Source organism: Ciconia boyciana, chromosome 5, assembly GCF_034638445.1.
Source record: "Ciconia boyciana chromosome 5, ASM3463844v1, whole genome shotgun sequence".
In the NCBI taxonomy this organism is placed as follows: domain Eukaryota; kingdom Metazoa; phylum Chordata; class Aves; order Ciconiiformes; family Ciconiidae; genus Ciconia; species Ciconia boyciana.
This window is the reverse complement of record NC_132938.1, coordinates 65,188,829-65,201,258: the sequence shown is the minus strand read 5'-3', so window position 1 is coordinate 65,201,258 and position 12,430 is coordinate 65,188,829. Positions and strand designations below refer to the sequence as shown.

Here is a 12,430-nt window from a genome sequence, read left to right as displayed (position 1 = left end):
AGTCTAGATAGACAGCATCCACAGCCTTTCCCTCATCTACTAGGCGGGTCACCTTGTCGTAGAAGGAGATCACGTTGGTCAAGCAGGACCTGCCTTTCCTGAACCCATGCTGGCTGGGCTTGATCCCTTGGTTATCCTCTACATGCCATGTGATGGCACTCAAGATGATCTGCTCCATCAGCTTCCCCAGTACCGAGGTCAGGCTGACAAGCCTGTAGTTCCCCGGGTCCTCCTTCTGGCCCTTCTTGAAGATGGGTGTCACATTCGCTAATCTCCAGTCAGCTGGGACCTCCCCAGTTAGCCAGGACTGCTGGTAAATGATGGAAAGGGGCTTGGTGAGCACATCTGCCAGTTCCTTCAGTACTCTTGGGTGGATCTCATCAGGCCCCATAGACTTGTGAATGTTTAAGTGGTGCAGCAGGTCACTAACCATTTCCCCCTGGATTTTGGGGGCTCCATTCTGGTCCCCGTCCCTATCTTCTGACTCAGGGGGCTGGGCAGCCAGAGAACAATTGGCCCTGCTATTAAAGACTGAGGCAAAGAAGGCATTAAGTACTGCAGCCTTTTCCTCATCCTTGGTCACTGTGCTCCCTCCCCCATCTACTAGGGGCTGGAGAGTCTCCATAGCTCTCCTTTTGCTGCTAATGTATTTGAAGAAGTATTTTTTGTTGTCTTTTACAGCAGCAGCCAGATTGAGCTCTAGCTCCGCTTTGGCCCTTCTAATTTTCTCCCTGCACAGCCTTGCTACACCTTTGTAGTCCTCCTGAGTTGCCTGCCCCGACCCTAGCAATGCTCACTTCATCTTTGCTTAACATACAGCTGACAACACTTCTACAGGCACTGTGATGCCTCCACAGCCAGTCTGAGTCTCAATTTTAATTTCATCCCCCAAAGACCAGTGCTGTGGCATGAAATGTCCTATTTGATTCCCAAAATCTTTTTTTTACCATGAATCCTTAGCATAATATCTCAGCAGGAAAATTGTTCCTGTAATGAAGTCACTATAGCTGCATGCTTGTTAGCAAGGAGGAAAAATAAATATACTAGTGCTATCCTAAACACATTCAAAGTCAACACTCAGAATTAAAAACAAGCAAACAAAACAAAACAAAAACCCCTACCTGATTCTCAGAGAGGCTCCAGATAAATATTGAAGACAGCCCAAAAACTAATTGCAAATTACTTTTTAACTAGACTGCATAGAAAGATGGCATAACAAATATTTTGGTAAATCACAAGAGTGATCATGCTCTCCCATCAGCATTGCCCATCAGTTCAGCAGCACTCCCATTCTCAGCTATGCTGCCCAAGGCTTTTTAACCTGGACATGAAGGCTGACCCCGGGCTGAGGCTTGGCACATAAGGGCTCAGGCTGGAAGAAAATCGAGTGAGAGGTGCCGACACTTTGAAAACCAACAATAAACAGTCAAATTATGGGAGCAGAAGCAACACAGATGGTGGTTGAGACTTAACAGCGTACTGGTAACTCAAACCCAGGGTGAAACATTGCATTTTCTGGAGGCTTTCTACAATTTAGGCAACAGCCCGGGACTGTGGTAAAAGCATTCAAACTCAGCAGCAAAGTATGGTCTAACCTCCAAATGTGCTGTACACATCCCACAGGCATCAGTGGTGTTTGGGATAGCATCATACACAGAAAATGAGTGATCTCTGAGGAAGGTGCTTGAACATGGACAGAAGGGCCTGCCTTCAAAATGTAAATGTTTGAGTGGTCAAGCCTTATTCCATTACCATTTCCTACTATCCCGTTATCAGCCAGATTTCCTCCTGTTAGGGAAAATTACAAGCTGTATCTGAGGGAGCTGTCTGCAGCTCAGCTGTGGCAGGTCCCATGCAGGCAGTGACCCTCTGGTGCCGTACAGCTGCCGGCATGGTTGCACAGGAAGGTTTTCATGCCTGCACCGCACACACATCTGAGGCCTACAGTTAAATATTCCACACTCGATGCCAAAGTCACATAGACTAGAGGCATAATAAGCACACCCAGGGCAAACATTATCAGACAGATTAAGGTGTCATATGAATCAGGAAATATGGAGCACCAGCTTCAGCAAAATCCTTTATACTGATGTCTTCACATGTGGTGTTGGCAGCAAAGGCAGCACCACAGCCATTTTGAGATGCGAACACCCCAGTTTTGTGTGCTTCCTCAGCAGCACCTTCTAGTTTAACCTGCGGCAGGAACTAAAGCTGCTTCTCCTATGGTCATGTCTATCAGGAGCAGAGAGTGCATCATCATCGAAATCAGTGCCAGTCCACTTCCATCTGCTCATCTTATCCCCTCCACACCCACTGCTGTAGGGCATGGACCCTACTGCAAGAACAGCAACAGCTAAAACTACAGAAGCTCAGCTTCTCTCTTTCCCATCTACAACATCCAGAAGAAATAAAGGCTTAATTTATGAAATGACTGACTGAAATTTTAGGTCAGAAAGCATTCTGTGTGTTCGGGGTGGGGGGAGGCACTTTTTCAATTGAAAAGAACTCTCTTAATTTTCAATGGAAACAAGATTTTAGTCAACCCCAGACTTGCAATGTTAATAATAGGTTTCCTTCCATATTTTGAACATATGAAAAAGATACAGACCACAGTGAGAAACTTTTTAAAATGTGATTGATTCAAGCTGGGGTGAGTGTTAAGCAAACCTCACCGATACCATGCTTGCTTTCTTTGCATACTAATCCCTTACTGCACATAGCTTTCATAATAAAATTCTTTGCCACATATAAAAGGAAAAATAAAGCTGCACTCTGCTAAGCTGCATCTACAAATTCCAGCGAGTGACCAGCCTCCTTAGCTTTGAAACCTACTTCATATTTCTTATACTTCTACAACATATCAAAATCTCTATGCATCAGTCAAGACAACTACATTTGTGCCTTGACACCGAGATGGTTAAAGAGCAAGAACATGGAGGTGAGTTTCAATAAACATTATCCTCTATTTACCCTTTTAAATAGCCATAACAGGAAAGTAAATGGAAAAGTAATATGGGGATTAGCAGAATATATTGAATAAACGCAGTGGGCTAACTGGATGTTGAAACATAGAATCATTTAGGTTGGGAAAGACCCTTAAGATCATTGAGTCCAACCGTAAACCTAGCACTGCCAAGTCCACCACTAAACCCATGTCCCTAAGCACCACATCTACACATCTTTGAAATACCTCCAGGGATGGTGACTCAACCACTTCCCTGGGCAGCCTGTTCCAGTGCTTGATAACCCTTTTGGTGAAGAAATTTTTCCTAATACCCAATCTAAACCTCCCCTGGAGCAACTTGAAGCTGTTTTCCCCAGTCCTATTACTTGTTACTTGAGAGAAGAGACCAACCCCCACCTCGCTACAACCTCCTTTCAGGTAGTCGTAGAGAGCAATAAAGTCTCCCCTCAGCCTCCTTTTCTCCAGGCTAAACAACCCCAGTTCCCTCCGCTGCTCCTCATCAGACTTGTGCTCTAGACCCTTCACGAGCTTCACTCCCCTTCTTTGGATGTGCTCCAGCACCTCAATGTCTCTCTTGTAGTGAGGAGCCCAAAACTGAACACAGTATTTGAGGTGCAGCCTCACCAGTGCTGAGTACAGGGGCACGATCGCTCCCCTAGTCCTGCTGGCCACACTATTCTTGATACAAGCCAGGATGCTATTGGCCTTCTTGGCCACCTGGGCACACTGCTGGCTCATATTCAGCTGATTGTCTAACACCACCCCCAGGTCCTTTTCTGCCAGGCAGCTTTCCAGCCACTCTTCCCCAAGCCTGTAGCATTGCATGGGGTTGTTGTGACCCAAGTGCAGGACTGGGCACTTAGCCTTGTTGAACCTCATACAGTTGGCCTTGGCCCATCGATCCAGCCTGTCCAGATCCCTCTGAAGAGCCTTTCTACCTTCAACCAGATCAACGCTCCTGCCCAACTTGGTGTTGTCTCCAAACTTACTGGGGGTGCACTCGATCCCCTCATCCAGATCATTGATAAAGATATTAAACAGAATTGGCCCCAGTACTGAGCCCTGGGGAACACCACTTGTGACCGGCCACCAACTGGATTTAACTCTGTTCACCACATCTCTTTGGGCCCAACCACCCAGCCAGTTTCTAACCCAGCGAAGAGTACACCCATCCAAGCCACAAGCAGCCAGTTTCTCCAGGAGAATGCTGTGGGAAACGGTGTCAAAGGCTTTACTAAAGTCCAGGTAAACAACATCCACAGCCTTTTCCTCATCCACTAAGCAGGTCATGTTGTCATAGAAGGAGATCAGGTTAGTCAAGCAGGACCTGCCTTTCATAAATCCACGCTGTGCTGACTGGGCCTGATCACCTGGTTGTGCTGCATGTGCTGTGTGATGGCACTCAAGATGATCTCCTCCATAACCTTTCCCAGCACCAAGGTCAGGCTGACAGGCCTGTAGTTCCCCGGATCCTCCTTCTGGCCCTCCTTGTAGATGGGCGTCACATTTGCTAACCTCCACTCAACTGGGACTTCCCTAGTTAGCCAGGACTGCTGATAAATGATGGAAAGTTGCCTGGTGAGCACTTCCACCAGCTCCCTCCGTACCCCTGGGGGGATCCCATCTGGCCCCATAGACCTGTGTGTGTCTAAGTGGTGTAGCAGGTCACTAACCATTTCCCCGTGGGTTATGGGGGCTTCATTCTGCTCCCTGTCTTCCAGCTCAGCAGGCTGGGTACCCTCAGAACAACTGGTCTCACTATTAAAGACTGAGGCAAAGGAGGGAGGCATTAAGTACCTCAGCCTTTTCCTCATCCTTTGTCACTATGTTTCCCCCCACATCCAATAAAGGATGGAGATTCTCCTTAGCCCTCCTTTTGTTGCTAATGTATTTACAGAAACATTTTTTATTGTCTTTTATGGCAGTAGCCAGATTAAGTTTTAGTTGGGCTTTGGTCCTTCTAATGTTCTCCCTGCATAACCTTATGACATCCGTGTAGTCCTCCTGAGTTGCCTGCCCCTTCTTCCAAAGTTCATAAACTCTCTGGTTTTTCCTGAGTTCCAGCCAAAGCTCTCTGTTCAGCCAGGCTGGTCTCCTTCCCCACTGGCTCATCTTTCGGCACATGGGGACAGGCAGTTCCTGTGCCTTTAAGATTTCCTTCCTGAAGAATGTCCAGCCTTCCTGGACTCCTTTTGCCCTTCAGGACTGCATCCCAAGGGAGTCTGTCAACAAGGCTCCTAAACAGGCCAAAGTCTGCCCTCTGGAAGTCCAAGGTAGCAAAGAGAAGGCTAGCAAACCACTTAAGCAATACACGCAGTCAGGAGTACCCCTCAGTTGACAGAGTAATGTTCTTTAGACAAATCTACCCCCAGGAAAAAAAAACACCCAACCAAAAAAATACAACTAAAAACAAGTTTAGGGGTTTAAAGCAGCAATGCTTGCTGTTGTTACAATCTGTTTATCCACCCACAGTGACCAGGGAGCATTCTTAAGTGATGGTACTGATGTCATCAAGTCCATGTGCTATACTGATAAGCTGTTGATGCTAAGTTACAGATTCCTTTGTTACCACAAGACACGCTACTTTATACCGTCCAATATAATCTAAAATAATTACCAAATACACTTATACCGTCACTATGTCACTCGGTGGTGCAGCCCCTTGTTGTGAACAATCATGCTTTACGTTGACAAATAAAAAACCGCATCCTTTTCCTACGCTGCCTGGAGGTGAATGAAAAAATTATGAATGAAAGTATTAACAAATTAACATTTTTTTTTTCCTTTAACTGAATCATTGATCACCTTCAGCTTCTGTTCTCACAGAACCGACACGGCCATTTGTCACTAAGAACAAAACTGCAAAGACTTTTTACGTGGAGTAGAATATCCTACCTGGAACAACTTCAAAAAGGAACTTTCCTGGACTTTCTTCATTGCAGGGATGCTCAATTACTCTGTTGCCAGGCAGAAAGATGGTACCCTAAAGAAAAAAAATAACAACAAACATGGGATTAAAACTGCTTCTGATAGACTAACGCTTCTTCTTTTTGAACTGGGGTATACCTGAATTTGTGGTGTTGTGCCTGGGCAGCTGACTTCCAAACTGAGACTGAGGAGGGATTATCCCAAAAGCCAACATCATAGATCCCCTTAATTAACTGAGGCATTCAATAATGGCTTTAGGTTTTTTATCTCTTCAGTTTTTGATACCATGAAAATTTTTGTACTGATCACATGTACTAATTCCACTGTGCTGCAGGGAAAATTCGAGACTAAAAGGAAGGGTTAGTTTGACCCTGTCAGTAAAAAGCTATGAAGTTGCATATGTGAGGCAGATTAACTTACCAGCTAGGCTTTTTGGCTAAAGCCAAAGGATATGTGGACAGAAGAGTAACCTCAATTTGTGGGGTGCATACCCAGCTCCTGCTCTGTGCCCTTTCACTGTACCATCCCAGGGAAGCAGTACAGAGAAAACATCCCACTTCTACCCACTGGCAGCACCAGCAGACCAGCATGCCGCAAAGCCACAGCAAGCACAGCAAGAGTCCTGTTCAAAGGTGCATTTGCTACAGGCAGACAGATGTTGGATAATCTCTGTGATGGGCACTGAACGCCTTTATCACAACTTTACTACCTTGAGAAGGCAGATGGGGAATTTTAGCTGTGCATATTTGGACACTGGTTACCAAAAACAATGCCTGCAATCCTCAAAACATTTCTGGGGCTGCAGTGAACTGAAGAAATAACTTTTTTTTTTCCCCATCTCCTTCTTTGCCCTGCTGTCATATGGGAGAGGTAGACCACCCCTTGCCTCTGAGAGCTCTTTTTCATTTTCAGATATTACAGCTCCTTCTAGTACCATTTCCTCCTCAGTTAGCAGGCAGTCCTTAATGAAATTATGCTGGGATGGCTGTCCAGGGGTAAATTTTCAGAGCGGCATCCTAGGAATTGTATTAGGTACAAGCTCTCCATCACTGTTAATGGGAGATAATACCTACTTACCAATATTCTCCAATTACTGCGTTACAGGGCCCCTATCTCCAAAGCAAACAACTTATATAACTTACACGGCTTAAACATAGAATATACCTTGAGTTGGAAGGGCCCCATAAGGATCATTGAGTCCAACATGGAGCACCATTTTCCATAGCAGTTTCAACAAATGCTGCTTCTAAGTATCTGTCAGATCCCTCATCTAAACAGCAATAAAAGTAGCCCTGTACAGGAAAAACATCAATTCTGATATCCAGGATTCATTGCTATGGCCTATAACCTTCATTACGAGCAGAAGCATTTACAATTATTGGGAAGGCAAGACAAGCAGAATGCTATAGTCTGCGTGCAAAGAGACCTTACAAATCAACAGGAAAAAGTAATCTGAAGAAACAGGTAACAAATGTTTCACAAAATCAGTATTTGTACCAGCTGATGTGGAGACTGAGCTCTACACTGACTTGTCAGTATATTGCTGTCTGCCAGCACGTACAGTGTGTCATGGGAAGCCAGAGACAGGGTGCAGAGATATTTTATTAAATCATGCAAAATCACCTCCATTAAACACTATTATACTTTTTACTGAAAACAGATGACACAGAATAGTATTCTGCTGAGGTGCTATTAGCAGCAAGCATTAGCAGTTGTGGGCAGCTTTCCCCACTCACTGCATATACAGATGTATTATAAGCATTAAGTGCCTTGGTCCAATAGGTCTACTAGAAGCTTTTTTCCTCCATTCCTTCTACAAGCAGCAACTGTTAATGGTTGTCACACTCCAAAGCTTTCTGTGAAATACCTCATTAGGCAAGAATAGTATAAACAAAAAAGATTTTATGAATGGGAAAAGTTAAGTCACAAAATAGCTCAACTTCTCATATAATAGCTGGAGAAAAACACCAGCAAATATAAGGAATACATTTTTCTGAGAATTATGGGAGACCAGGAATAAGAATCTCTAAAAAACATTTTTAACTACACGTATTTTCTGTCACATGTAATAGACCATTAAGACTGGTATAATTTTCTTGCCCACTTTAACTTCCACCTTGAGCTGGTTTTACCTAAAAAAAGCTCCACCCAGCACACAGGATGAGCAGATCACAGTCTTCACGCTGGAGTAAATTTCACTTGCTCGGGAGCTTGTGTCAGTGAAGGCATACAACATATTTAAGCTAATTATATGTCTTGCTATTCAACTAAATAAAAAGACAAAATTAAGGAGACCTAGCCTACGGCACTGTAAACTAAAATCAATTTTACGGGACAGTAAATGAAAACTGCGTTCAACTTTGCTGTCAACTCATTAGCAATAGACATGCTGCAGTCTCATTACAATGTGATGTTTTCTGATTCTTTGATGTGAAAACTTTTTAGTATTTACTTTACAGTGAGATGTCTTAATGACAGATTTTTGAGAACATAAGAACAAAACAGTCATAATACTTATAACCTTAGCACCTTCATTTCATAGATGAAACCTATTTCATCTACTAAAATGTGAAGCCTTAAGCCACACATGACAGCTAAGCTAATATGAAGGGAATCCAGACAGCAACACCATACAGAATATTGCTGTGGTTTAAACGGAAAACATGTCCTCAAATGGTAATTTTATTTTACTGTCTATTTTCAGAACTATTATTGGAAACATCAGTGCACATGAAAGATATATATATATGTGGGGTTTTTTAAATAAGAAAATAGCTTTGTTTGTGCAACATGCACCTGGATGCCCCAGACTAACAGGGAAAGCCTAAGAGAGCAATTGCAGCTCTTTCACTTCCCATTCTGTCTGCTTTCACACCCATCTGTCTGCCTTCACCATACGGCAACACTTCCCCTTCAGTAAGTTTTGTAGCTATCTACATAACTGTACCAAGGCTGGAGTGTCCCTTTGCTTAGTTCCTCAGCAGCTGGCAGTGTGTTCCACACAAGCACACCGACACCCAGGGAACACATCTGTACTGTAAAAAAAAAAATCCCTGCAGCCCCTCATGTGGCACAGCCCTGGTCGCTGGGTATTTGGTATGAGCTGGGGGACCCCAGTCCCCACATCACTGTCTGTCCCCTTGCTCAGTTGTCTTTCTGGGCCCTTAAGGTGCAATATCTGGCACACCCTTACAGCTTGGATAATCCAAAGAGTATGGACTATCAAAGAGTTGCAAAGGTTCAACAAGTTAAAGCTCCGTTTCTCCCCTTAAGTCTCTAATTCCAGGGGGAAATAAGAAAAAAGCAACTATATAGTCTTAGACACCTAACAAGATAGTAATTTGCACATAAAAGATGAAGGTGATTTCCAGAGGAAATACATGTTTTGACTTGGGTATCAGTGTATGTAAATGTTCCATAATTAGAAAACTTCACATTGCTTCATATCAAGCTCTACAAACCATTCTAAACTGTTTAAAAAAATCTCAACCCAAGACTACAGATTGGACCAGATTAATACTCTGCTTTCAAAAAAGAAAGAAAAAAAAAATGGTGCCAGCAGGGAACAAGACGTACAGTCTATAGAAATATGGAAAAAAGGGCAGTGGGAGAAAAATGTGGCCCTAACCCAAGTCCCTCCTTGCTCCCATTGCCATTCTGTTTGCAGGTTGTGCCTCCACCAGGTCAGCAGTTTTGCAAAGCTCCTGCTGTGGAAAGCCCGGGTTGTTTTTCAATTTCCAACACTTCTGTCCTTACCAGAGCAGTTCTGCTTCTCTAGCTGAGCGCTGAAGGTGACTCACAGGATGCAGGAGAAGTTTGGGTTGCTCAGGAAGCATTGGCCTTTTCCCTAACCAAGTATCAAGCCCACTTTCAAAGGAGCTTCTCACACACATGGCTTTCACTACAGTACACTGTTGCTTCAAACCAAAGATCACCTAAATAGCAGAACAACATTTTTGTTAAAATTAAAAATCTGCATACATGATGCCTTTAACTGAAGAAAAATTACTACTCAGTTAACAAAGTGCCTGATAAAATACTGCAGTGCAGCAAGAATGACCTAAATCTATTTTGGATTAGAGTCACAGCATTACAGTCTTGCTCAAAGAGATGTGTTATCCCACACTGCAACACTTTCAGCACCATTCAGCAGATGAAATTCATGAGGAAGCATGGGAGAGGAGAAAGGATGGCCACCACACAAGTGCTTCATGACAACCAGCTGACAGATGGTATTTCTGTTTTGCACACTCTGTGTAACACTAACAGTGAAGCAACCCTGTGCCTCTTTCTCTTTCTTTTCCATTACTCGCCTAGGTACACTTGCCCCAGCCTTGTTTGAACTTCATTTTCTCAAGGAGACTTATCACCTGTGTTCAAGAGATACCAGGTTTCCCCCAAGAAAGCTTATGACACAAGGAATTCCCATGCCTTTAAGATGCAGACTGGCAACTATGAAGACAAATACATGATTTTCAATACCTCTGAACGGATTTTACTCAAAAAGCATGTAGACACATGAGGAAATTAACTGCTTTCTTGCCAAAATAATGTCTTCAGTATTTATTCTAATACAGTTCCCCAAGGCTTAACTGGTCTATTTGCTTGCTTGTAGTTCGTTCTGCCACTCCTTAAAAAAGTTACTTCAGAAGTCCATGGTATCAGTAGTTATATCAGGTGTTCTTCTTGCCCTTCCAACTTTGATGATTTATCAAAGACCATTGAATTCTACTTCGGCTTTCAAGATAAGTGCTGCATTTACATATCTGTTTTTCTTGTTTCATGGGAAACTCTTCCCAGGAATTTTTTTCTGGTACTTTTGTATAGTTTCATCAAACTTAGAGGATCTTCACATAGTTTCTTCCTCTTTGTCTGTTGCTAGAGGCTGGTTAACTGTTAACCACAACAACACAGAAGTGGCTGCATTGGTGTGGCAGCAAAGGTTTCCAGGGTTTTATCCCTGCCAGAGTGCAGCCCCTGAACAAACACAGCCCAGCTATTCATGCCTCTCTGCAAGGAGGCTCCCAAATCAGCTGGACTGTGTCCCTCAGAAAAAAACAGTCCTCAGAAATAGTGCTAAGAAGGTCTGCAGCCCGTGATCAACTGCTATTCCCCATGCCAAGCCCTCTCCCTCCCTAGGTCGTGCCAGACTAAATATCTCCATAGCTCTTAGAAAACGTTTGCTCAGAGAGGGAGGAAGGGGTAAAGGAGAATCAGCTCTCAGAGAGGCAGGAAGGTCATCAGCCAGGAAGGAGGCAGCTGATGGGGAGGATTAAGAGGCAGAAAGGACCTTTGGGTACATGTGTCTGTTATATGACTCAGAGCCGTGTACTACACAGTGCTGTTGTGTGGTTTCTTTTTTCACTGTTGCTGTTTCTGGAAAGTCTTGAGTATTATACTTAAGAACAACCGTGCACTTCAACTTGGATGGCATCTTAAACTGAAAAATACTACATTTAGTGGATAATACTCTCAATGTCACTAGTATTTACAAGGTCACAGCCTGAAAGGCATCCACTGTATTTCACAGTAAAGCCTGTTAATCAACCTGGATTAAGTAATATACCCAATACATATGCACATATATAGATACATGTATATTTCTACAGACATGAGAACCTACAGACATGAGGCAAGGAGGAAAATTTATAGCACAGGCAGAGATCCACTTATACTAAGGTCAATAACGAAACGTGCACCATGCTCACCAGAAGCACAGTTTGACTGCAGTAACCTCTTAAAAATCTAACTTGATTTCCACCATTACAATGTATTTCCAAGATCACAGTAAAATCACTTGCTGCAAAAGGGCACAGCAACTCTGAAAGCCAGCCCTTTCATTTAACTACCTACACAGAGATAAACATATTTCAAACCGGGACCTGGGTAAGTTAACTAGCTGACTCCAAGCCCCCCGATCAGTGCTGTGGCAGAAGCAGAGAGCTGCCTCTAGCTGGGCAAAGCCCAGCAGATCCCGAGAGCACTTGACCCTGCAGCACAGCATGACCCAGTAGTGTTCACAGCATGCTGGCTGATGTGGCTTGGCTTGCTTTGTCCAGTGCAGTGCCTCAGGCTTGCTTTCACCCTTGCGCAGCTCTGGTGTTTGCTGTTACTGCATATCATGAAAGCAGACTTACTTTTAGAGCCTTAGTCTGCAAAAAAAAGCATCCTCTGCCAGAGGCCAGCTCTTTGCTTCAAATTCACTGGCCTCTCTATCAAATTAAATAACAATGATCGATTTCAAAACATTTCAGTCATTCCTGTTGCTGTCCTACAGTTATAATCTATCAAGTAATTTGGTGTGATCACTTAGAAACATATCTATAGAGGGGTAGTTACCATGACCGGGCCTAAAAGGTTGTAACTGTGACTCAAGCAGTATAAATGCTTGGACTACTAATCTCCAATGATATTTTGAAGCTACATAATTGCTGTTCTTCAATTTGAACAGGAAGTATTTTTGTCCAGAGATCTCTTATGCCCCATGTACATTAGGGGTTTTAAATATTATTCATGAACACTACATAAAAAAACCAA

The 12,430-nt window shown here is 43.5% G+C and overlaps 1 protein-coding gene across 1 annotated transcript in view; it reads right to left on the bottom strand.

Moving 5' to 3' along the window:
* ARHGAP24 (Rho GTPase activating protein 24) overlaps window positions 1-12,430 on the bottom strand; it is a 222,579-nt gene that overhangs the window by 138,257 nt on the left and 71,892 nt on the right. Inside the window, exon 3 of the mRNA XM_072862988.1 lies at window positions 5,861-5,948. Coding sequence (XP_072719089.1) covers window positions 5,861-5,948 — 88 coding nt within the window. The remainder of the gene's footprint in view (window positions 1-5,860; window positions 5,949-12,430) is intronic.